The sequence below is a fragment of the Phragmites australis genome, chromosome 22, assembly GCF_958298935.1.
Source record: "Phragmites australis chromosome 22, lpPhrAust1.1, whole genome shotgun sequence".
In the NCBI taxonomy this organism is placed as follows: Eukaryota; Viridiplantae; Streptophyta; class Magnoliopsida; order Poales; family Poaceae; genus Phragmites; species Phragmites australis.
Window position 1 is genome coordinate 18,446,852 of NC_084942.1, and position 24,722 is coordinate 18,471,573.

A 24,722-nucleotide genomic window follows, 5' to 3' on the forward strand; every position below is an offset into this window, starting at 1 on the left:
AATATATTCATGTTGCATATTTTTGGTTCCCATTGCAACACACGGGTATTCAAATAGTCTTTCATATATGACAGTTGCCAGCTTCCCCTACCCTCTATGTCCAAATCCTAGCTCCATCCCTGTTGATTATAATGGTGCACTCGGATTCAGATGAAATTTGCCTTGTATGTAGTTTAGAAGTTTGAAGCTGACACTTGGAAACTTGGTATTGCATGTTTACAACTAAACGTTTGAGATTTCTATTTGAAAGTTTCTGACATTTGAAATCTAAAGGTCATCAATCTCCATTTACAATTCTCCTAATTCCCAATTGAAAGTCTGATATCTCTATTTGAAAGTTCTCCGGTTTTCCAATGAAGAGTCGTCTACTTTCCCGTGGGCTTTGCGGCTTGCTAGCCGCCGAGCTCATAGGTGACGAATGTGGCTTAGAAGTTTATAGGTGCGAATGTGCAAAGGTTGGAGGTAAGGTGAAGGGATGGATAGGTGAAGTGCGCAAACATCTAAGAGTACTAAAGATAACAAAGCCAATTACTGCTTACTAGCAACTTAGATTTCAGTTAGAATTTGATTACCAAAACACCATTGGTGTTAGACAACTCAGGAGTTTACAAATACAATATCTTGTTCTTATAGTATTTTACTAATTTTTCACACCCTCACATCTTGGGATAAACAATATCTAGCTAAATATTTTATTGTTCATATCTATACTTTTATAATATAGATGAGTTATAATAGATCCGAACAATCTCTACTGTATACTTTATACAATCAAACGGTCTACGATCAAAATTAGTCCCTCATCTCCTTCTCTCCTCTCTCATATAATATAAAAAGTTATAATCAATTAGCTGATTAACAATCAACATACTCCTCCACACATCCTCATTGATCATCTTTCTCTTTTTACTTATGTCACTCTATTTTTAAAACTTAAATCAAATAAATAATCATCACATAATGAAAGGATAAGGCCAATCAATAGTGTGTCCTTTTGTTTATCTCTTTCAAAACTATGATAAGATCTCCAACGATTATATCCACTTTCTTTCTCTTAGTCTATTTCTAAAATCCGCACATTGTCTTTGGTCCTATTACTGTCTACACTGATCGACAGCCAACACCTCAACTCTAGTCACGCGTCAATCGCTTCTGCAGATGGACGTCATCTACCTCCACTCATTGGCTTGCACCCACCTCATTAACACCGACCACTTCGATTGATGATGATGATCATTTTCTTAACATTATCCATCTCCGCATCACACGACCACCTAGATTCAATAATTGTGTATATAAATCTCTTTTTATTATACTATATTTTTTTACTTTTTTAAATTACTATATTATAAATTAATTCTACTTATATTAAACATGTGTGCAGTTACCACGCAAATGACCTCCCTCAAAGGCCGAAAACCCAACACGTTGCGCCCAAAACCGCTGACGCTCGCACACGCGGCTCCTCCCTCTCTCCCTCCCGCCGGCGCCGACGGTCAGAGCCCCGAAGGCGCATGGGCCAGGCTCTGCGCCGCGCCTCGGGGCGCGTGAGGCGCCCTCCTCCCGCGCCCCCGGTGAAGCCCCCTCCCCCGCCTCCGCCGCCGCGGGCATCGCCGGCGGCCGCGCAGGACCGTCTCGGCGCGCCCTCCGGTGACGGTAAGGCCTGCTGCCGCTTCTCTCTCTCTCTCTCTCTCTCTCTCTCTCTCTCTCTCGTTAACGGCGCTTCCCCATGGCGCGGTCTTCGTTGGAGACCTGGGGTGCGGGACGGGGCTCGAACCCCCGTCGGCTCTGACCTCTCGGCACTCTCGTTTAGCTCGCTCTCCGTGTCGTCAGATCGCGTGGCTAGCGCTTGCTACTGTTGCTTCGATTTTGCCTAGATTCTTGATCATTTGTCCATACCTTTCTATGCGGGCACAGCTCTGGGTTTGTAGCTTTGCTCTGGATAATTGGTGCCTGCATTTCCTTAGGTCCTTTAGTCTTGACGGTGTAGTTTGATTTAAGGTAACATGCTAGCAATAAATTAAGGACACAGAGTGGGATGATTTGGTTTTCGGCTCACACTAAATTGGGATCTGTTAGGACTTGGAAGTAGTTCTTGATTCTGGACCCTTTAAGGCATGTTATGGTCCTGGGGTTAAGGTCTATAATCAGATGGGAGTAGGATATGCTGATGATTACAGCAAGAAAAGGGCTACCTTGTATAACCCTTATGTTGAGTTGTCAACAGCCGAATCCACCCAGTTATAGCTTGTTTGAATATTGAACTTTTCCAATGACTCATCACAACACATTTGTTTAAGAAGACCGTAAAAGTTTGATAACTTGTTGTGTGGGATGTTTACTGAAAATAGCATAGTTTCTGGTCAACTCCTGCTTGTTTTGAGCTGGGTGCGACAGGGATGAAGGTCCATTGTCATGTTCCGTCAGAAATCGTTGCACCTGTTTATTTATCACCTTATTGATTAAAGAATTTGATAAGTTGCCGTGCTTGGTGGCTTTCATTGTTAATCACTCACTCTTCTAGCCAGCTTCCACGTTAGTAAAATATTGCTCTGTAAAGAGCTCTCTGTGAACCGTGATCTGGACCGGTTTTAAAATATTGGGTTCAGGTAGGGTTTACCACCCACAAATGCACAAAAACCTTTCAAGGATTAATTGTTTGATTTGGTAGGGTGTGAATCCTACATATCAAATGCTAGTTTGGAAAGGTGAGCCGTTCCCCAGCACTACACATTCCTCTGGAAAGGACACTGCAGCTCTCCATGAACTATAATTTGTTTTAAAACCTTGGGTCAGGTAGGGTTTACTAACTCCAAACTCTGGTACTAAAGCCCCACAAATGTGTAAATCCTTTCTTATTTGATCTTCTAGGGTTCACTACACGCTATATTACAATTTACAAGGTGTCATATCCGTACCTATAGTAAAGGTGAGCCTGTCTTCTCCAACACAACAGTGATGTGTGTTGTACCCTGCGATACAAGTGTTATGTGCAGTATTAGGAAAGAAAGGAGAGCACCAACAAGGAAGGAAATAGTGCTGGCTGATTAAAGAGATGTGTTAGTCTCGGTTTTAGGGAAGAGATAAATTAGTTTGGAAGGTCAGATCAGTAGAAATATGTTAGAAGAGTTGGATTAGGAGAAGTAGGCAAGTTGGATTCGGTTAGGATAGGTAGCAGAATTGAACTCGGCTAGGAGAAGTAGAGTCAGTAGATGGAAAGAGATAAGTTGTAATCAGGGAGGACTCGAGATGGAGTCTGTTTAGGACTTGAGTCCTAATCTGTTTAGGGTCAGCCAAGTTCTGGTAAAGAGCAGCCGCACCTCCTTCAGGGAATCAGGAAATAAATCAATCTAGTTTCTCATCCCTGTTCTCTAGTTCTCATCTCCCTGCTGTTACCTCTGTTCCTCATCCCCTTGCTGCTACAACCGACGCCCCAGGCGTCCTACCTTCCACCACGGGCAGGAAACCGGCCAAGGATCGGCCGGAGACCTCCCACACCTATCGAATCTGGTCACTTCCCCACGAACATGACACAAGTGTTGACATTATTTCATTCAATTCAGTTCTGAATCCTGCTAATTATGGATGCTGGTGTCAATGTGACATCAAAGAAAGGAAGCTAAAGGAACACTAAGGAATTCAGAGTAGACAAGATCGACATCTATCTGATTGGCACTCCTGAATATTTAATCTGATTTGAACAAGTAGTATGATAGTAGGTATTAAACACCGTGTAGTGTTCATGTACATGACCTCTGATGCCAAACTTGCTAGTGGTCAAGAACGTAAAATTTGAGATAGTGTTAGATCCGCCCGTTTTCAGTCTATGTTGTTGCTTTGAAGAATGAAGTCAATTGGATTTTCAAAATCAAAATCTACAGCACTAAAAAAATGTGTGTGGATGATTGGGTATGAATTTTTAACTAAACCCATTTGGGTCTTGTTTGGATAAGGCTTACCTTCTTATGCCAGAAATTATTTTTCAGTTTGTTCTAAAAGCAAATTTCTTGCTTGTCTAGAACCTAGAGTTTCCGTACATAGCATGACATGATTCCAAGTGCCGTGGTCATGTTTTTTCTTGTTCTTTTACCAGTCTGTAATTTTTTGAAGTGTAATGCAGATGTCACAACGCCAACAAAAGATGCTCATGGTGTACTTGAGAAACGTGATCCAAGTTATGACAAAATGCTTAAGCACATGGTTGGGAGAATCACTACTAAGCCTGGAGGAAAACCAGAAATGGGTGAAGTAAGTGTACTAATTCCAAAACGTTCTCCCAGGGCAATAAAATGTGGGAGGAAAGAATGCTTGCATTAATTATCTGTCTGATTCACGAAAGTTCTCTTATTTCCTCTTAAAATATTGATATTGCAAATATGTGCTCTTCTTGGCAACCATTATATGGGAAAAAGATGGCAACCAATTATGCTTTTTTAGATAAAGTCAACAGATTAACTTGGCCTAAACAAATGTTGAATTGAACAATACCACGCTCGAATGAATTATAGTAGTTAGTTGGAACTTACACAACGCCCACAGCAAGGGAAAATTCCTAACAGAGTTGCAATGTTGCAGGCTTCCATTGTGCAGCGGTATGACAGGCCTCTCCCAAAGGTCAGAACATCAAAATCTGAACCTGGGCATAGTGGGAACAGGCAGCTACCTCAAGGAGCCCTGAATGTTGAGCACATTCAGGAGATCATTCAACTGTACCAAGGAAAATCCAGTAGCCACCGTGGCCCGATGAGCGTGGACGACATCTCATCGAAGTTCAGTGTCGAAGCCTCTGTTGTCCAAAACATCGTGCAGTTCGTCTCACTTCCTCAGGACGGAGACCTTCCTCACGACGGAGACGTCCAAAAGAAAGAGTAATACTGAGATTCTGAGTGATCTTGCGGGCTAACACTAAGCTTCATGAACGTTTCCAATTTCATCACGTAGAGAAGTAGAGTAACTACGCGGAAAGACAAGTTTTGCAGTCTTTGGTCGGTTTCTTTGTTGTTGTTTCTGCTGCTGCTGTTGAAACGAGATGATGGAAATTTGAAGGGGCAATTCCTTATTTGCCACTACAAAAAAGTTTGATCCCTTATTTGCCATTGATGTGCCAATGACATGTAGGACCCACCTGTGTCACTGACAGTGGAAATAAGGGATTGTTCAAAATTGCAATGGCATACAAACAATTATCCCAAATTTGAAATATGCGATGTTTTCTTACCTGAATAAAAATGACAGTCTGCCTTTTTGTCTGACGGACTTTACATCCTTATGGTGGATATGGACACTGATCGATACTTGGTCTTGTGAACATCATAAACTGTGTGCTGAAGAACAGTATCAAAAGTCAAAAGCTGACAAAGCTCTCTGGTTCTTTAGCTTTCTGTGCAGCTATGCTTGTGGATCAAATCAGATTCATGGAGCAAGGCAATCTTAAAAACAAAAAGAAAAGGTGCAAATTGAGGCGTTGGGTCTATTCACCAGTTCATTCTGCCAGGATAACTGATCAACAGCATAAGCTGCCGTTTTAGAATACTTCCTCCGATCACATTTATAAGTTGTTTTAGATTTATCCTAAATCAAACATTTTTAGTTTTGATAGATAGTTAAAAATCTACATAGATTTACAACATAAGGTTGATACTATTAGATTCATCATAAAAAATAATTTTGTAATATATAACTCTTTCTATTTAATATAATATATTTTTATAAAAATTGATGGTCAAAGTTTCACCATATAGATAGTGTTGATGTCCTAAACGACTTATATTTCTGATCGAAAGAAGTAATATAATTATATTAAATACAAAAACAATTTTTTAAACAATAATACTGGTTTATTGCTATATTTTATGTCTTTGTTAAACTTGCTTCATCGTATTTAGTTTGGATTTCGAAATTGACGTCGACGGAATTATAGCATTTGCAGAGGCCTAATCGAGGGGATAAGGTGGCGAGGGCACCGGCTGGAGACGAGTGGAGGAAGGTGGGAGGTGGGGGAGTGAGCGCGGAGGCAAGGATGGGTAGGCATAGGGATGAAAACGGATCGAATACGTATGAAATCGAATTCGGATAGTACGATTTATCACATTTTAATCCGAATGCGAATACGGATCCAGATAATCTCGAATACAAATACGAATCGGATAGTTCGAATATGAATCCGCATTCGGATATCTACTCGATCTTTGAAATTCAGCTCAAAAATTTAAATTTTTGAAAAAAATTGACTGAAATTTGATGAAATTCGACTGAAATTTGTTCTAATTTGATTGGGCCAGAATTTTAGAAATTTTGTTCAAAATTCATGTTGGAAATTTAAATTTTTGATCAAATTTAACTGAAATTTGATAAAATTTGACTGAAATTTGTTCCAATTTGATTGGGTTGGAATTTGGTTCATATCTGAAATTTCTAAAACTTTAGTAAAATTTGGTTCCCTGGTTGACGGATACGGATACGAATCGGATATATCTCGAATTCGGATATCCACATTTGAATCCGAATCTCGAAAACAAATTCGAATATATCCATTTTAGTATCCATATTCGTATTTTAACAGATACGGAATCGGATAATTCGGATATCCACATTTGAATCCGAATCTCGAATATATCCATTTTAGTATCCATATTCGTATTTTAACAGATACGGAATCGGATAATTCGGATTTTCTGCATCCATTTCCACCCCTAGGTAGGCAGAGGTTGAAGACGGTGGGGGGGGGGGGGGGGGAGCGAGCGTGGCAAGGACGGGTAGCCAGCGGAGGTCCAAGACGGTGAGCCGTTGGATGCGCTTAAAAAATAAGCAGAAAACATGCTGTTGATAAGTAGCATCCGTCTAAAAATGCATTTGCACGAATCGCGATGCACGCCGCTCGAAAGTCTGCTCCTATTTCGCGGGTCGCCGGAGCGCAGTCGCGGACCGAGCGCTTCCGCCCCACCACCAGATCTCGAGCCTTCTAGAATCCTCCGCCCCACCACCAGATCTCGAGCCTTCTAGAATCCTCCGCCCCTGTCCTTCCTTGGGCTCCTCCGGATCCAGAACCTTCTAGAAACCACCCTCTCGCCATCCCCGCCTTCATCCCGACTTCGGGATCCTCGGCTGCCGAGACCTCCCGATCTCGGCGTGTTCCGGGCGGCGCGGCGGGCGGCGAGATGGCGGTGAGTCCCTAATGCCCGTGTTGATCGCCGAGATCAAACTCGAAGAAGCTTTGCTTGTATGGCTGCGCAGATCATCTGTGGAGCGGAGTGCATAGCCAGATGCGTCTTGCTCTCTTGGCGCCGGAGTTTGTTGTCGCTTGTTGATCGGTTCTGCAGTGTATGCTGCGACGTTGCGTGCTGCACATCTTACTGCGATATGCTGACTACTAGGACCATTTCGATATGTGATAATGGCCGCTTTGTAATGTAATGTGATAGAATCTCTGATTTTTTTTTTGTTTAATCTTGTCAGACTGTAGAAGGACCAATGCCCATTGGATCAGCTAGCTCCAACTCCAATGGCATGGCCTCTGAGGAGTCTAAAGTCGTCGTGGTGGAGAACGGGAAGATGGTTGATATTCAGGACAAGGAAGTCAGCATGGAAGGTCTCTGCTCCATAAGTACCTATGATCAGTGGTCATGGCTTTCCGTGTCTGGGCAGCTTCCGAAACCCCGCTATAAGGTCCGTTTCAATTTTTGTTGACCGCCTAATTTCACCTTTCTTTTCTTGTGGCCTGTTTTTCCTTGTTGATTGATTCTGATGTGCTGTCCATGGTTATGATTTTTCAGCATGGAGCTGCTGTTGTTCAGCAGAAGATGTATGTATTTGGTGGAAATCACAATGGCCGTTATCTTGGTGACATTCAGGTAAATTGGAATTGAGTCATCAAGTTTTTCAATAGTTTGTGACTTCAACTGTTGTATTGATGGTAATTGCATTCACCTATAGGAATCCTCACTGCCACCTTGAATTGAGATCTAGAACTCCTTAAGCAGTTGCTTGAGCTGGCAACTAATTGTTTTTAAGTGCATCGGTTTCAATCTTACTGACAACAGCATGTATATTAACATTGGAATCCTTCTTTGATCAAAGGTTCTGGATTTCAAAAGTTTGTTTTGGTCAAAGCTGGAAGCTAAATCACAATCAGGACCTTCAGAATCAGCTGAAACAGTTTCAGTTGCTGCTTGTGCTGGTCATTCACTGGTAATCACCACACACTCTTTACACACAAGTCATGTGAAATCAACCTCCCCCCACCTCAAAAAAAAAATGGTTACCTTATAACGCTTTAATATCTTGCAGATTCCATGGGGAAATAAGATCCTATGTCTTGCAGGACATACCAGGGAACCTACAGAAAGTCTCATTGGTTAGGCTAATATTTCTCTCATTTTTTTTCTATTCATTTCTCAGTGCCTTAGTTCCGTTTTTTATGCACTTTATTTATGCCAGTTAAAGTGTTTGATCCACAAACCTGCACTTGGTCAACCTTACGTACTTATGGAAGGTCACCGGTATGATTGCTTTGTCTTTTTATTGTCAGAAAGCTTCTAAAGTTTTTACACATATTACCTGAAGCTTGCTTTATCTGTTTGTAAATCCATGGTGACGCTTTTCTATTTCCTTTAGAGATCACGTGGTGGTCAATCAGTGACTCTTGTTGGAGATACTTTAGTTGTGTTTGGTGGTGAAGGTTATGGGAGATCTCTTCTGAATGACCTGCACATACTTGATCTAGAGACCATGACATGGGATGAATTTGAGACCACGTAAGTTCTATGAAGAAAGTTTGCTTTCAGTTGGTTAAGTGACACTAGCAATTGTTTTGGTAAAAGGGATTGGATTTTTATGATCCCTATTAGATGGGTATTCTCACTTCTCGGCCTTTTTGTTCATGTTGAACTTGTTTTCTTTTATATAACCGTGGAGACCGAAAATAGAACTGATGTGAGGATGCTACTGCATAATTCACTTGCAGTTGGTAATTACATTTGGTTTAGGGCATGAAACGAAACATGAGGTAAATTGCATTAACTTGCTCTGCTTTGAGGTGCAGGATTGATATCTGACTGTTTTAAAATTATGTCGTTGCTCTCCAGAGGCACTCCCCCTTCTCCAAGGTCAGAGCATGCTGCTGCTTGCTATGCAGAGAGGTATCTTTTGATATTTGGCGGGGGGTCTCATTCTACATGTTTCAATGACCTACATCTCCTTGACATGCAGACGGTGAGACTTGATTCTTTTCTCTAAAGCTGGTATTTACTCCTTTTGGAAGTCTAAATCAATCACTTGGATGTTACAGATGGAATGGTCAAAACCAGAGCAGCAAGGTATTACTCCAGAACCAAGAGCAGGGCATGCAGGCGTAACTATTGGAGAATACTGGTTTATTACTGCGGGTGGCAATAATAAGAAAGGTAAGGTTGAAATATATGACATTTATATTGCATTATGATTTATGACACGAGTGTGCCTTTTTTGTATTGTCCATTTTCCATGGTTTAGACATGTCCCATTGAATATATTTTCCTACTCATCTACTGTGTGCCAATCATATATTTTCCTTTCATTTGGGGCCTGATCTTTGAGTTATATCACTTCGGTTTCTAAAAAAGATCATAAAATAGCTCCTGCTCACATGCACCTAATCCACTGCAGGTGTCTCAGATACTCTTGTACTTAACATGTCTACATATGTCTGGTCAGTTGTTACTAGTCTTGAAGGCCGTGCACCCCCGACAAGTGAGGTGAACTCATTTATGCTGTTATTTTGTCCTTGTAAGGTATAAAAGAGATTTCATTTTACATGACAGGATGTACTAACTGCATACTACTCCACTTAGACATTCTTTAGTATCTTGGATTGAGGGGGAAAAAACTTCCTTTGGGTCGCAAAGTTCAATTGCTTATTTCAATCAAGTTCACCAAAGTAATAAAATATGAATTAAGGATATCATAACAGTGAAGTTCATATAGTCTAATAAACAACCATAGTTATAATATTTGATTAATTACACTACTTTGTTGTTACGGACTTAAGCTATTACTGATGTTCAGAGGGTTCTTTACTGCAGGGCTCAAGTTTAGTACTGCAAACGATCAATGGAGAAGATTTTCTGGTGTCATTTGGGGGATACAGTGGACGTTATAGCAATGAGGCATGCTTCTCTGTGAGCACTCAGCAGTTCATATATCCTTAAATTTAGCTGAGTAATTCTTTTTGTTTAGGTTTATGCACTCAAGCCAAGTCTCAGGCCAAGTGTCCCATCTCAACAAATAAGTGAACTTGAGACAAATCGCATTGCCCCCATATCTGTGGCAGCTACTTCTAGCAAGAATGTCATATTTGAAATCGAAGAGCTTCAAGATGAAAAGGTAACTTTTGATACATTAATTTGGATTTTCTCCTCTTGATAATTTCGTGAGGCACGAGCACAATTTCTGGATGATTTCCATGGTCTGTTCATTCACAGCCTATGCTTTATCTGTCACTTTCAGCCTCAGGGTAGCAATAAGGCAGATATCAGCAAAACTTTGGTGCAAGCAGTTAAGGGTGAGAGGAACCAGGTAGAAGACAGACTTAACCAAGAGCGTTTGCAGAGGCTTCACCTGAAGCAGGAACTAGCTGACGTGGAGAACAGAAATGTGGAACTTGCTAAGGCAAGCTATATCACGTTTACCAAATTGCTCAGAAAATATCAATACTTTTTCCTTGTAGTGCTACCATCAATGTAGAAACTGTCTTCGCTATGATGCTGTTTTACTTTCTGAAGAAGAAACTTTATTTTCGTCTCTTGGAGATCAAGATTAATTTCAGTGCTCTGCTGTCTGTTATGCAGGAACTGGACTCAGTCCAAGATCAACTTCATGCTGAAGGAGCAAGGGCTTCCAAACTCGAGGTAGGCAAAAACTTTTTGGGAAGGGTCTGAGATCATGCTCTAGCACTTGAGAATTGGTCAGATTAGAATTGTGCTTGACATTGACTCCTTATGCCATGCTATGAAAAATGGTTCTAGACAACTTAAGGTTAGTTTGGCATTTATTTTCCCTGAACGCACATTATTTTCTGAAAATATGGAAAAGGGTACGTTTTCCAAATGGGGAAAATAAATCCAACTTATCAGTAATCGAAATCAAGCAATTCCAATTATTGATCGTTGATAACCAATTAGAATGCGCTCCTAGCCACCTAGCTTATCTAACTAGGGTTTTTTTTATGCAAAAAAAAACCTTGTTATTCAAGCAAAGTAATGAAAGTAACTTTCACAATTTGATCTATCGCAAACGCTTGGTCTTGTTGTGTGGTATCTGTTAAGAGTGGGTACCCCTTTAACGACTGAAAAGAAGTTGTAGTTTATTCATGTACCTCATCGTATTGGATTACCCTTGGGATTGAAATAATGATAAAATGTTCTCCCTTTGCCAAATGTACAGGATGAAATTTCAGAACTTCAACAACGGCTACAGAAGATGAATGCCCTAGAATATGAGTTTGAGTCACTTCACCGTGAAATGGACTCCCAATCCGAAGAAGCAGCTTCAACTAGCAACCAGCCGCCCCGTGTTGGGGGCTTCTGGAGATGGAATGGATAGCTCCTCATGTTGGAGTATTGAAAAGAGGACATTTCTATAGTTGCATTCGTTACTTTTTTGGTCTATTCTAAAACATTTTAAGTGATCCAATGTAAATTCTTGGATGACAGTTCAGAACACGTACAGCTATTTTTATATGGAAAGAACAGGACCAAAGAACTGTGCAAAGAGCTTTAAGAAGTAAAAGGAATCTCATGTGTCTACAGAATTTGTTTCTGGTCTGATCAGTGATCATGGCACCAATCATCAGAAATGATTTGTTTTCTTCCTTGCAAACAAGACGGTATAGGTGCTGTTTAGTTGCTTGGGCTAGGTCTAGCCAGGCTGGCCCAAACCTGGCTTGTGCAATGCAATTGCTCAGTGTTTTGTTTGCTTGCACAGCCCAGGCAGGCTTGTGAAGTTTCTGTTTGGTTGTTGGACATGCATTGGGTTGTGCAAATAACTTTGTGTTGGGCCGGTACTGAGCCCGGTGAATTGTTGAGTGTACCGGTCCAAAATGGTCATTTAACCCAAGTGGTTTGGCATTTGGGAAAAGAGGGATAGGATAAGGAAAGGAAAATGAATGAAATGTTAGGGTGGAAAATGTAAGAAAGATGAATGGCTGAGATTGAACTTCACTTATCATATCCTTTCGCAATCCCTTTTCCACCTCAATCCAAACGGCACCCAAGTGTATGTAACCCTAGTGTCGCACGTGTCCACTCCTTATCGCTCGCACTGATGGCTTGTTCTCCTCCCCACTCCTCGTTCTGCACTCGTCGCTTGACGGCCGTCGGAGAGATGGCGGGTAAGCATATCGTGAAGAGGAAGGGAACCGGTACAAGGAAATCCGTGACCACGAAGGAGGGTAGCGGTGGGCAGGGAAGAACCGCAAGCTCCGATCCTGTCAGCGGTGGGTAAGGTAGATCTGTGAGCTCGGAGGAGACCAAATGTTGTCGTCGAAGGTCCATGAGCTCGGAGGAGACCAGCGCGAAGAGCTCACTGATGACACCGGTGAGTTGCCTCGGCACCCTAAGATTAAGATCAATTCATGGCATAGGGTTGGATGAATCAACTCGGGAATTGTGGAAATAGAAGTGGATTTGAGGAATCGGGGTGGAGACGTTGAAATTAGGGCTTAGGGTTTTTTCTTGTTGTTGTGTAGCCGGATTTCGTGAATGGGCTTCCCGTGGCTTTGGAAGAATCGGATTGGGGCAGATTGGATTGATTCACAAGACTGAGGGGTCGCCATGGAATGCACCCACAAAGGAAGGTGGGCTGGGAAGGGAAGCATACCGGCCACCAATTCCTGGGTTGCCCTCTTTAGGTAAAGCATGTAGAATTTGGTCATTAGTTGCGCAATTTGTCCCATTAGTAGTTCGACCATATGATTGTTGTTGTTTTCTCAAGGAAGATGAAAATCAGTGCCACTTTCTTCAATGGTTGGATGAGGCATAGGATGAAAGGGTGCATAGGACCATCGGCAACCTATGGGACATCATTGACAAGTTCAAGAAGGCTGAAGACAGAGCAGCTAGAGACCTCCACATCATCATAGCGCTGAGGAACAAAGCAATTGAAGAAATGGAAGCAAAGCTGAGGGAGAAGGACGAGGGTATGAGGACACAAGCCATGGAAAATAATGTATGCTTCATGTATGAAAGAAGGATGTGAGCTGAAGTTGAGGATAAGAAGAAGGCATGAATGCTGGTGTTGTGCCTTGTTGGGGGTAATAATGGCCTTGTTGTTCGATGTGTTGTTGAAGAAGAAGTGAAGCTGATGACAAGAAGAAGCCAATGCTGGTGCGCAAGTAGCAATGGTTTTGGATAGGCTTTTTGAATTTGTTTGGCAAAAATGGCATGTTGTGCGCATTTTGTTCACCAACTGACAACTTCTGGTAATATATAGTTGTAAAAACTAAGTAGGTTCCAACTGATGGATTCTGGTTATGTAAAATATAAGTAGGATGTAATGCCAGTTAAATAGCTAAGATAAACAGGCCGGGTATGTAAAAATTAAGTATGATACAATGCCAGTAAATTTGCATGACTTGTGATCATCTTAGGACTTTGTTATGTTCATGTTTGCTTCAATTAGTGTTTGATCTAGTCCGTCGATTATACTGTGAATGCATCAGTGTTATGATGGAGTCAATAGTATGCCGAGCTTGATGGAGTCATAATTCTTGGGTGAACAAGGATAGAAATATTTGTTTATATTTGGAATTACGACAATAGAGTTCACATGCTCTTGCTCACAATAATATCATCCAAATGACATTACACATTAACTTGTATCGTTAGACCCATAGGTTACACATTAACTTGTACAGTAGGAATGCAATAATAATGGACTGAAGCACGATCAACACATATGGGAATGAACACATGCTACTATTTGGTGATTGTGATGGTTTCTGTTCTATTTCAATGTTAGATGTCTTAAAATTGATAAAACCTCTTATAGCAGCAGTTTGTGAACCCAGGTACTTGATCGTGGTAGCTTGACCAGTCTGGGAACACTCCAGGTCTTCAACCTCAAAATACAGCATTCCACACCATGGTCCCTTGCAAAAAAAAAAAACATATGTATCACAACATGATCATGACAAATCAATGAAACTACAATTTGACAAGCAGAAAAGCCATAAACATCACCTTCCTACTATTGAAGGAATCTCATTCATGTGAGCTTAAGCATGTCATGCAGTTTACCCTAAAACGCAACCTCATATGATCAATCCTTTGCAACAAACTTGCTGGAAGCAAAATCATGTAACAAGGCAACTTGAAAGACATGTAAGAAGGCAACTTGAAAAACATACCAGCACATAGGTAAACAAGACCTTGAAAATACTTAATGGTCTCAATTGACCTCTAAAGGTCATCTTGACACATCTAAACCTTTAGTTATGCCCAACTACATGAAGGAGCATTGTCACTTGCTTCTCAATTGAGCTATGGATGCTATCCCTCAACAAACCCTTATTGCGAAACAAATCACACAACTGGGAAAAGGAAGCATACCCATCCTCAATAGCTCCACACACTGCACATCGTTTGACTCATAGATAAAACACATGTTAGCCTGCCTTTCAAGGTTCCTTTCAAGCATAGGCCCATTTGCAACACCACAATGTGCATACAATTGCCATCTAAACCTCACATACAACCAGGCAATAATTACAACAAGAAGAATGACACAGACGACGATGGCGAGTAGTAAGATCCATTTCTATAGACAAATTGAAAGCACGTTGGTTATTTTGGTTGGATTGGTGTGATGGTGTTGCTACTGTGCTACTTGAAATGTTGCAGATGCAAGATGAGTATAACAATGGCATGACTGTGACACCCAAAGGATGCACCTCCCATTGCCAATACAACATCATGGACCATGAACTATGCTTAAATAATAACAAAAGAAAGCATCAACATTTGCATTCATAGGTGTCAAATAGATCAATGTGCAGTTCAGAAATAACAGAAGCATCATGGACCATGACCTAGAGCTCAGAAATTAGCATAAATGAATCTATATTTCCATTAATTTCATTTATGCACAAGGGAGCACCAAACAAAAACAAAGAACTAAAGCATCTCGCAGATTAAAAATGAAACAAACGCAAACAGATCTAAGTAAATCCGCACAAGATAAATTGAAACAAACAAAGACAGGAGGACGAGGTACATACATGAGCAAGAGGAGGGCACTGGGTGCTCCAGATCTACCAACTCGTGAAGAGGATAAGCCCCATACATAGAAATCGCCTCCAACGAGCACCAGTTGGAGAAGGGTGGGATCTCACGCACCAAGTGGAGAAGAGGGGGACATGGTGAGAACAAGAGGGAGAGCTCGGGACCGATGCAACACAAATGACAGGAAAGGGTAACTCTATCGCGTCGCCTAGCTAGGGTTCTACGAGTATGTGGCTAGGGTTCTGCGAGCATGGGGATCTCGAATTATCGGTTTTCCAGAGATTGTTTCTGTCTAAACTGAAAAATGATAGCCCATATTCGTTTTTGACATTTTCTGACAATTTCCGGCCTTATCGTTTTCGATTCCGATTTCGAGAAAAAATGAAAGTGAAAATGGTTTGAGCAATTTCCGATCGTTTCCAATCGTTTTTACTTTTCTACCCTTTCTGACTATTTTTACCGCTTCTTTTACCGACCACCCAACATCTCACTCACCTTCTCACATTGTCTCTGTCTCTATACTATATATAATCTTGTCATTTATGTTAGACATATACTATTATATTGATTATATGTCGTTGAAACAGTTCTACTAATATTTGAATGTATTCTCGTAGTATAGTAAGTCGAGTCTTAATGTAAATCATGAGATGTCAATCCTATATATCATGTATGAATTTATCATTTGCATTAAACACTTGAATATAATTTATCATGCACACTGTTCTGAATTATCGATTCCCGGTCAATACCGACACTTTTCCGTCCGCTTCCGACTTTCCCATAATTCCGATGGCATATTCATTTCCGGTACTATCGTTTTCGATTTCGCTTCTAAGAAAAAAAATGTGAAAATGAAAGTGGTGAAGGCTTCTTCTGATTGTTTCCGACGATTTTCATCCCTAGCCTTGCACAACTTGGGCCACCTGCACAGGCCAAGTCGCATGTGCAAGGCCTAGCTCCTTATCGACAAAAATTTTTGGTGCCTAGCAGGCCTCGTTATAGGGTGCCTTATGTATTGCCTAGGCCTGGCTACAAGGGCTATACAGAAAACCAAATACATGATCTTGCACCTAGCAATCCTGGTTAGGGGCTTAGCCACCCAACCAAATAGCACCATAATGACACGGGCCCATGCTGGTTAACAAAAATCTCATCATTATACTACTTCCTTCCTAAAATATAGGGTGCATTAGGATTTTAAAAAATCAAACTTTGTAAATTTTAATTAATAATTAATCAAATTATATGCATGTTTTAATATACAAAAGTTGTACCAATAGATCTGTATTTTATAGATATTTTATACGATATTGATTTTATAGCAATTGATAATATATTATAAAATAAATTAATAATCAAAGTATACTTTCAAGGACATTTTCAAATCCTAATACACCCCACATTTTAGGACAGATGAAGTACATTGTTATGTTAGGGCAACCGACGAGTGTTAAATTACACTATATCCAATCAGAAAAAGATTATCATTTTAATTTTAGATATCGATATGGTCACCATTACTTTGACCATTAATTATTAATACAAAATATATGTAGATCATAACCAAGTTGTAATATTACAAAACTGTTTTTCAAGACAAATCAAACTATACCATTTTCAAAAGTTCAATAAAAATATTCAAAAAATATAATGATGATAAAAGTTCAAATGTGTTGACTAAACGACACTCTTGTGACCAGACAAAGTATCATCAATTAAGAAACCAGAAGCTCGGTTTCCTTTGTATTTTCATTCAGGTGTCTAACTGCTTCAAATTCATTTTCTGATAGAAAAAGCCACTTTCTCGATTCAAGATCTCTTTAGGTGTGAAATTTTCAAACTTGATAGAAATGGAACGCTCGGATTTTATATCGATAGGGCATGCTTGAAATAAACTTTAATTTGAAATCATGTTGTATTAACTTTACGAAATCAAGCGACCACCACACAGAATGGTACCAGGTTCACATTAACCCAGAAAAATAATATCACGTAACTCAGGTAACCTGATCTCATAATTCTACAAATTCTTCCAGAGAACAAAAATGTCCATTCTTCTCATGATGCTCAGCCAAACATATTAGGAAGAGGCCTCACTGAAATAGTGACATGAACATATCAACCATCTGCACAAACAAAGAATTGTTAAAGCAATGCAGGAAACTGGTATTAATGAACATGGGACAGATGTTACAAGTGTTCAATTCAGCATATGTCTTCAGAATGTTTGCCTAAGGGTGTTCGTGTATGAGCTTGAGTGCATCTATGTGCAAAATACTATGAAAGAATTGCGGTGTATGTATGGGCACAACAGGTAAAATAGTAATCAAGATGCGAACTCAATTGTGCCTACTTATAGTCCTTCAGAATACAGTCCAACAACAGGTCTAATGAATTACGTCCTCAGTCACCTGAGCTCGAGTTCTTTCATGTCTAGCAACCAGCTCAGATAGGACTGTTACAAGTTTTTGCTTCACTTCACCGGTCAGCATCCTACCTTCCTTGTACTCCTGGTGTTGAGTATCAGAATTATAAGTAGAACTTAGTTTTCCAATAAGAAAAGGGGATGTATCATCTTAATTAATTGTATGTAGCACAATTTGTAATAATACCTTCTTTATGCTCTCGAGCTCATCATCATCTTCAAGGAAGAAGTTTAGGTACTTGATTGGGACATCCACCTGAACGCCACAATGAGAAGTCACCAATTGACTTTGTGTTACTTAAGAAAAGTACAGCAATTAACAGGAATATTCCAAGTAGATTATACAAATGAAAATATCTCACAATCTTGAGCATGTTAGGACTTCAAATGGTAAATAGTTCAGGCTATTAGAGAAGGAAAAAACTTTGTTGTCTGCACTAGTTTGGTATTCATTAACACGTGCACAAAAATAACAGGTAAAAAAGGGCTTACATCAAGGTTGGCTCCAAGTTTTCTATGGAGCTCTACCGAGTCCTGGCCACCTGAGACGGTGTATCTATTCACCTGGAAAACGGTGAAGATAAATTATAAGTGCATCAAGAAAGGCCTACATTGCAATGCTTGGGTCAATCCAATAATCATTTCACAGGAATTTAAATAGCCAAACCCAAAACATGTAATTGTTGGGTAAGTGTTTTTTCCAGTTCAAAAAGAAACTGCAGGACAAACCTTTGTCATTATTTCTTCAGGAATATCTGTCACATATATCGCGGAATTCGGGTCACTGGCCGACATTTTTGTGTTTTCCCCCTGTCTAAAGGAAATAAAGCAGGTCACATAAAGTACCCTAAAAAGTTAAAAAAAATTGCCAAGCAAGTTAAAATTAGCTAGAAGCAGTCAAACAGGCGCTGAGCTTATACAGTTCTAAATACATGCTCTTCCAAAGAAGAAAGAAAACGTACCTGAAGAGCAGGGAAAAATCTTGATTCGACTAGTGATGGTTTCTGATAACCAATTCTTGGAGCAACATCACGAGTCATCCTAAAGTAAGGATCCTGCGTAAATATAAAATGAATCAAATAAGCAACTCAAACTTGCAAAACAAAACAAGCACATGCACCAACATTTCGGTATCTTTAATGAAAATATCATATATGTTTTCATCATAACATTTTAATGAATAAATGTATCCATATTTTGCATATATCTGTGGGACAATTCAAATTTAGTGCTTGAAACAACCAAGAACTTGAAAGACACTAAGTCCAAAGTTTGTGCTGCCAGATATTACAAGTATGCTAGCAAGTAGATATACAACCATGTTGTACCATCAAGATCATCATACCAAAGATATGCTTGTACCTGGTCTATTGCACATGGGATAAGGCACCGCAGTTGGTCATTGCCAGCGAAGAGATGGGGAAACAAAGAAGGGAATGATGGAACTGCCTGCACAGGAGGAAAACTAACCTTTCCTATGTGATCCTCAGGACTGAATCCAAATATCCCTACAGCCTGTCATGCAAGAGTAAAAAATATTAGTCAAGGATAATGCATGAAGGTAAGTAATCAAGCTCTCTAGTGTTCAAAACATTGTTCTTAATTGAACAGCTCTAACCTTATTATATGTCACACATCTGGCAACTTTAACCATGTTTTCATAAAAGGCGCTGCAAGAAAAGGACAGAGGGTTATTAGTTTTTCATAGAATAAACAAAGCTAAGATTAACAGCATGCACTTCACTTGCTCAGTGACACAATAAACAAAAAATCAGTAAAATTGTTAAACATTAATGAGGATTAAGAAGACCAAACTTACCCTCCAGCGAAACTGAAATCTGAGAAAATGAAAGTTCTTTCAACATCGAATTCACATGCTATTATGTCTTTTGCATTTTCACGTGAAAGCCTTTTACTTTCCTCAACAGTCAAGTTCTTCCACAAGAACTTCTCGTTGCCAGTTAGCTGTATCACTAGAGGCACCTTGAAAGCATCCTGCAAATATCAGAAGAAAGATCCTGATGGTTAATCAAAATTATCCATGGTTACTCACAAAATAAGAACTGAAACTATATATGAGATTTATCAAAGAATACATAGCTTTTTAGTGCAGATGCCACATGGAGAAAATAGACAGCATCATGGAATACATCATATTAATGTCTTACTGTTTCTGAGATTGATAAGCTAAATAATCTCAGTAACTACTCAAGGGTTTAAAGAATGTTCTAACATCCCAGATTTCCTTTCCTTGAGCATGTTCAAATGAAATATTCCAGGACAGCTTTCATTGCAAAGACTATGCAACACATCTGCTATTTTATCCCACAAAGAACATTTCAAAATCAAATACGGATAATTCTCATTGGATCCATCTAGTGGTAAATGAATAAAAACTTTCACAATAATTGTCGGATCCAAAGTGGATTGTTCTAGTGAAAATATCACTGATTGCCACAGCATTTCCCAATTATGTAACACATTGAATCAAGAGAGTAACAGAGAGACTAGAGACAAAGATTGGGAGCAACGCTTACTTGGCGAACATGAAAGGGATGGGTGGCCGAGGTGCAGCGACTCGGACGAGGGCCCCCTCCCCGTGTACAGGTAGAACTTCTCCCTCCTCTCGTACAGGTTCAGAATCTCGTTCAAATCCCTGCGCTGGCAGCCGAACTGGTCCACCAGCTTGTCGTAGTCGATGCCGCCCTTCCCCGCCGACACCGCCCACGGGTTCACCACCTGCTCCTCCTCCCCCTCCTCCTTCACGTCGACCCCCTGCTCCGCCGCCGCCGCCATGGCCACGGGCAGATCTCCCTTGCTCTCTCGCCGGCGGCGCGGGAAGTGGATTGGAGCCGCTCGGGTGGGTCTGTCTCTGGCTGAAGTGTGGGGCCCAGAGGACAGCGAGAGGCGAGGGCGTTTCTGTCGTGGTGTGTGTGCGAGTCTCGGGTCTCGCGGCTCCGAACCCGACTAGAAAGCCGCTTTCACGTCGTACGAAAATACGCGACTTGCACTGGCAATACGTATCGTTTTTCATTTACGTTTACTAGTGGGCGACCAACCAACCCCATCCTGAGCGCCAGCCGCCGCAGGAATCTCTCGCCATGGCGCCGCCACCGCCCGCCGCGGCCGCTGTCGGCCACCGCTCATACCTGCTCCTCCGCTGCGGCGGCCTCTTACCCTCGCCCTCGGGCCCCGCTACGCTCCCCTTCGCCTCCCATGGGGCGACCTCCGCGCGCCTCCGCCTCCCGCCGCCGCGCTTCTCCCTCTCCCCCGTCCCGAAGAGCCTCTCCGCATCCTCGCACATCCCCGTAAGGTCACTGTTCACCGGCATCGTCGAGGAGGTTGGCCGCGTGCGCCGCCTCGGCCCGCCGCTTGTGCCGTCCGGGGGCGGCGGCGGCGACGCTCCCGGCCTTGACCTTGAGGTCGAGTCCAAGAACCTCCTTGCGGGCACGCAGCTCGGGGACAGCGTCGCTGTGGACGGTACCTGCCTCACCGTTGCGGCCATCGACCCGGCCGCCTCCACGCTCACCTTCGGCGTCGCGCCGGAGACCCTCCGCCGGACGTCGCTCGGCAGCCGCGCCCCGGGCGACGGGGTCAACCTGGAGCGAGCTCTCACGCCGGCGTCCCGCATGGGGGGCCACTTCGTGCAGGGCCACGTCGACGGCACGGGCGAGATCGCCGCGTTCCGGCCCGACGGCGACTCGCTCTGGGTCACCGTGCGCGCGCCGCCGGAGATCCTCAGGCTGCTCGTGCCCAAGGGCTTCGTCGCCGTCGACGGCACCAGCCTCACCGTCGTCAACGTCGACGACCAGGGCGGGTGGTTTGACTTCATGCTCGTGCGGTACACGCAGGACAACATCGTGCTGCCGACGAAGAAGGTTGACGACAAGGTGAACCTCGAGGCGGACATACTGGGGAAGTACGTTGAGAAGCTCCTCGCCGGGAGGGTCGAGGCTATGTCGAAGGTGGATTCCTGAGCTGGTGAAATTGCTCGTCATTCTACAGGTATTACTGCAGGCTTATGTTCATCAAGACTATGGGTGAAGTTATATTTGTAACTGTCCATGGAATTACAATTACTCATAAGTTCTTTCCTTAATCGAGAGAAGCTATAGGATTATAGATATAATGGTTGCAGCATATCTGACAAGAAAGAAGTTTTTCTTTCTTTGTGTGTGTGTCAGTGTAGCTAGAAGTAAAACTCCTGCCAATCAACTGATGTACCACTCGAATGATCAGAACTGAAGAAGTCGGAAGGCTGCACCTGCTTCTGAAGGCATTTTTCAGCTTGTTAAACTTTACTGCCTGGGAAAAGGATGCTGCAGCTCTGACTAACAAGTTTTAAACTACTGTGAATTATGATAATTCACATTGTCAAAACAAATGTTTTTGTGCACTCTCTAAATCGCCCAGAAATCCTTGGTTCGAAATAGAAAAAGGATTGCCCGGCAAACAGTTGCCAGACCAATTAATGACAGAACAGCTTCATGCGCCCAGGAATACCATGGTGTGCCCGGTTTAAGTATTCTTGAATGCAGTAGGTTTCAATGGATAATGGATGTGTATCTTTGATCAATTCATTTCCGTGGCAGTCTTATTATTTTGATTTTATAGATAGCGTTTTGCTTGCTCACTGAGAGTGCAGCTTGGTTTGAGTGACACGTGAGTAATGCAGTGTCTTATCTCGATTAGATTGTTTTAGTAGATCAGCCTACGAGTTTAGCATCTTCTGGACAACTACGCAAAGTAGCGCCAATTTAAGTTTCAAGTTTGTGTGTGATCAATGCTTGACATTTTAGGGTAGAGGAAGACTCAGATTGTGCCTTTCATTTTCTTATCAACTAAGAAAGAAAGCTTTGTTCTATGAACTCAATATGCAGCAACCTAAATTTTAGTTGATGCATATCTAGTGTTTGTGTGTATTGCTCATTCGTATTGCCATGTAAGCTACACAAAGCGGCAGATGTGACATTGGAAATATCTGGTACTGTAGAGGCACACTGGGAAGTAGTTTATGTCTGTGTCAGTATTGATGATCATGCATGGTTGAGCATGTACACAATGTTATCAGGTTTAATATATTGTAGGCTGATAACCGCTACAAGTAGAGCTGGCTGGCTTCCTCTCCTTTGTTAGGATTAACTTAGTTGATAGATGGATTGTATGCATCTTCTCTTATCTAACCGACTGGATTTCTGCTTCTGCTGTGCAGGGAGGAAGACAGTCTTGGATGCATGTGCTGGTGGCTTGGTTTGGGTCCTGCGAGGGTGACGAAGACAGGCTTTGCGCAACTTGTTCTAGACAAAGACAGCCTTTGCGCAACTTGTTATGCAAGTTTTAAACATGATATTTTTTGTTATAATGTTCGGTGAATCGCTCACTGTTGCTTGCTGCTGCGTCAGCAGCATTGCAACATCGGATTCCATGTGTACCTTCCCTCTGTTGAATGGTTCATGAGCCATTGAGCCCTGAATTATCATTCCTTGTTGGAAGTAACGAGAGAATGAGGCAAAGTGCATTCATCAAACTGATTTCATGGCAGTCAAACACGGCAAGGCATTTCCACCAGAACGGGACACCAACCCTACACCTGAAGCTTAATATTGCTAAAGCATTTGATTCACGCTGAGACTACCTCCTCACACTGTGGCTTCCTGGCCTGATGGAGGGATTGGATCGCGCTACTACTCACCACATCCTCTACAAGGGTCATTCTAAATGGAATCCCTAACGCGTCAATCCGTCATGGACGGGGTCTTCGATAGGGGCCCACTTTTCACTACTTTTTGTTTTGGATATCAACCCCCCCCCCCTACAACGCCTCCTCGAACTCGCTGTTGACGTGGGCCTCCTGAGTCGCTTAGGGGGCACACTCCAATAACACAAATCTCACTATATACAGATGACATGATGATCTTCATTTCTCCATAGCGCCAAGAAGTCTCAACCCTAGCGCAGATCCTAAGCCTTTTCAGGGATGCAACGGGCCTCATGACAAACTTACACAAATCGATTGTAGCCCCATAAGCCGGTCTCTGAAGGTGCATCTAGTCCTCTAAGTGTGGGTTTGGTAATTAATGATAATATATATGGACTAACAATTATGTCGAGAATTGTTAATAGGTTATTCTATAGGTGATGCATAGAGGATTCAGTATGGATTCATCGAGGAATACCATGAGATCAAAAGAGATGCATCGAAGTCATTGAGCTTTAGGTGATGCTCATGTGATGAAAAAGAAGTGTAAGAGAAAAGATACCTCGGAGATCGAGGGTGGGCTCGAAGAAATTTCACGATAAGTGTGAAGGCTAAGTCAATTGTGGAGATTAAGTGGTTAAAGGTATAGGATTGCCAATTGAGCTTTTATGGACTAACATATATGATATGTGCTTGAGAGTGAGTTGGGGTGGGTTATATACCATATAAAGGCAAATATTGAATTGAGATATTAAATATGCTAAGTTATAAGAACAAGATCAAGACAAGCTTAGTGGACAACTTATGTACTTGATGCTTGCGGTTCATTTGTTGGTGGTGAATCGGATGAAGATGATGTGAAAAGAGAAATCTTTCACGCTTGGTGCATGCGAAGCAAAGATGAACATCATCATCAAGCTCAAGTGAAGAGTTGATGACAAGTCTAGAAGGGCTACGGGAAGCGTCAAGACTCGGATGATGTATTCGTCAAGTCCGACGTGATGGCTCGAGGCAAATGTATAAAATATAGGGTATTTTCTTTTGCTAGTCATTGGTGATTAGAGAAGAAAAATAACTGAATTGATAGGTTAAATATCGTACTATTAAGAGTGATCTAGATGATTGCTTGAGTCTCACTATGTGTTGATAAGCTTAATCTTGCATGTGCATACTCTCTTTTGTCGGATGCTATAGTTTACAAATGTATTTTGCAAATAGCTTAAGTTCATTTTCCTACTCTGTGTGGCATGTCACTAAGTTTGCAAATATGTTTTTCAAGTTATCATAGTGAATGCTTTAACCCTTCGTTGCATGGAACCATTAGTTTGCACTTTTGTTTTGC

At 41.7% G+C, this 24,722-nt stretch overlaps 3 protein-coding genes and 1 pseudogene across 9 annotated transcripts; 3 read left to right on the forward strand and 1 right to left on the reverse strand.

The window, feature by feature from the left end:
* Positions 1 to 1,395: 1,395 nt before the first annotated feature.
* LOC133905526 (uncharacterized) lies at positions 1,396 to 5,249 on the forward strand. The gene is made up of 3 exons (XM_062347338.1): positions 1,396 to 1,656; positions 4,121 to 4,248; positions 4,576 to 5,249. Exons 1-3 carry the CDS (start codon positions 1,515 to 1,517, stop codon positions 4,870 to 4,872), a joined length of 567 nt encoding a protein of 188 aa, XP_062203322.1. The 5' UTR covers positions 1,396 to 1,514; the 3' UTR covers positions 4,873 to 5,249.
* A 1,627-nt stretch (positions 5,250 to 6,876) lies between these two features.
* Positions 6,877 to 11,767, forward strand: LOC133905194 (acyl-CoA-binding domain-containing protein 6-like). Of its 6 annotated transcripts, XM_062346925.1 has the most exons (16): positions 6,942 to 6,958; positions 6,996 to 7,163; positions 7,456 to 7,665; positions 7,773 to 7,850; positions 8,077 to 8,187; positions 8,287 to 8,353; positions 8,437 to 8,498; positions 8,614 to 8,753; positions 9,084 to 9,210; positions 9,287 to 9,401; positions 9,643 to 9,767; positions 10,059 to 10,142; positions 10,213 to 10,359; positions 10,483 to 10,644; positions 10,824 to 10,883; positions 11,419 to 11,767. In XM_062346925.1, exons 2-16 carry the CDS (start codon positions 7,158 to 7,160, stop codon positions 11,575 to 11,577), a joined length of 1,653 nt encoding a protein of 550 aa, XP_062202909.1. In that variant the 5' UTR covers positions 6,942 to 6,958; positions 6,996 to 7,157; the 3' UTR covers positions 11,578 to 11,767. The 6 variants fall into 6 exon arrangements, with proteins under 6 accessions (XP_062202908.1, XP_062202909.1, XP_062202905.1 ...); XM_062346924.1 differs by having other exon boundaries at positions 6,877 to 7,163; XM_062346921.1 differs by lacking the exons at positions 6,942 to 6,958; positions 6,996 to 7,163 and adding an exon at positions 7,172 to 7,320 and having other exon boundaries at positions 10,489 to 10,644.
* A 5,375-nt stretch (positions 11,768 to 17,142) lies between these two features.
* Positions 17,143 to 20,612, reverse strand: LOC133904842 (tryptophan--tRNA ligase, cytoplasmic-like; annotated as a pseudogene).
* A 71-nt stretch (positions 20,613 to 20,683) lies between these two features.
* On the forward strand, positions 20,684 to 23,180 carry LOC133904841 (riboflavin synthase). 2 transcript variants are annotated; one of them, XM_062346432.1, is made up of 2 exons: positions 20,684 to 21,687; positions 21,867 to 22,872. In XM_062346432.1, the coding sequence occupies exon 1, from the start codon at positions 20,784 to 20,786 to the stop codon at positions 21,657 to 21,659; it is 876 nt and encodes a 291-aa protein (XP_062202416.1). In that variant the 5' UTR covers positions 20,684 to 20,783; the 3' UTR covers positions 21,660 to 21,687; positions 21,867 to 22,872. The 2 variants fall into 2 exon arrangements, with proteins under 2 accessions (XP_062202416.1, XP_062202415.1); XM_062346431.1 differs by lacking the exon at positions 21,867 to 22,872 and adding an exon at positions 22,895 to 23,180 and having other exon boundaries at positions 20,685 to 21,687.
* The last annotated feature ends 1,542 nt before the right edge of the window (positions 23,181 to 24,722 follow it).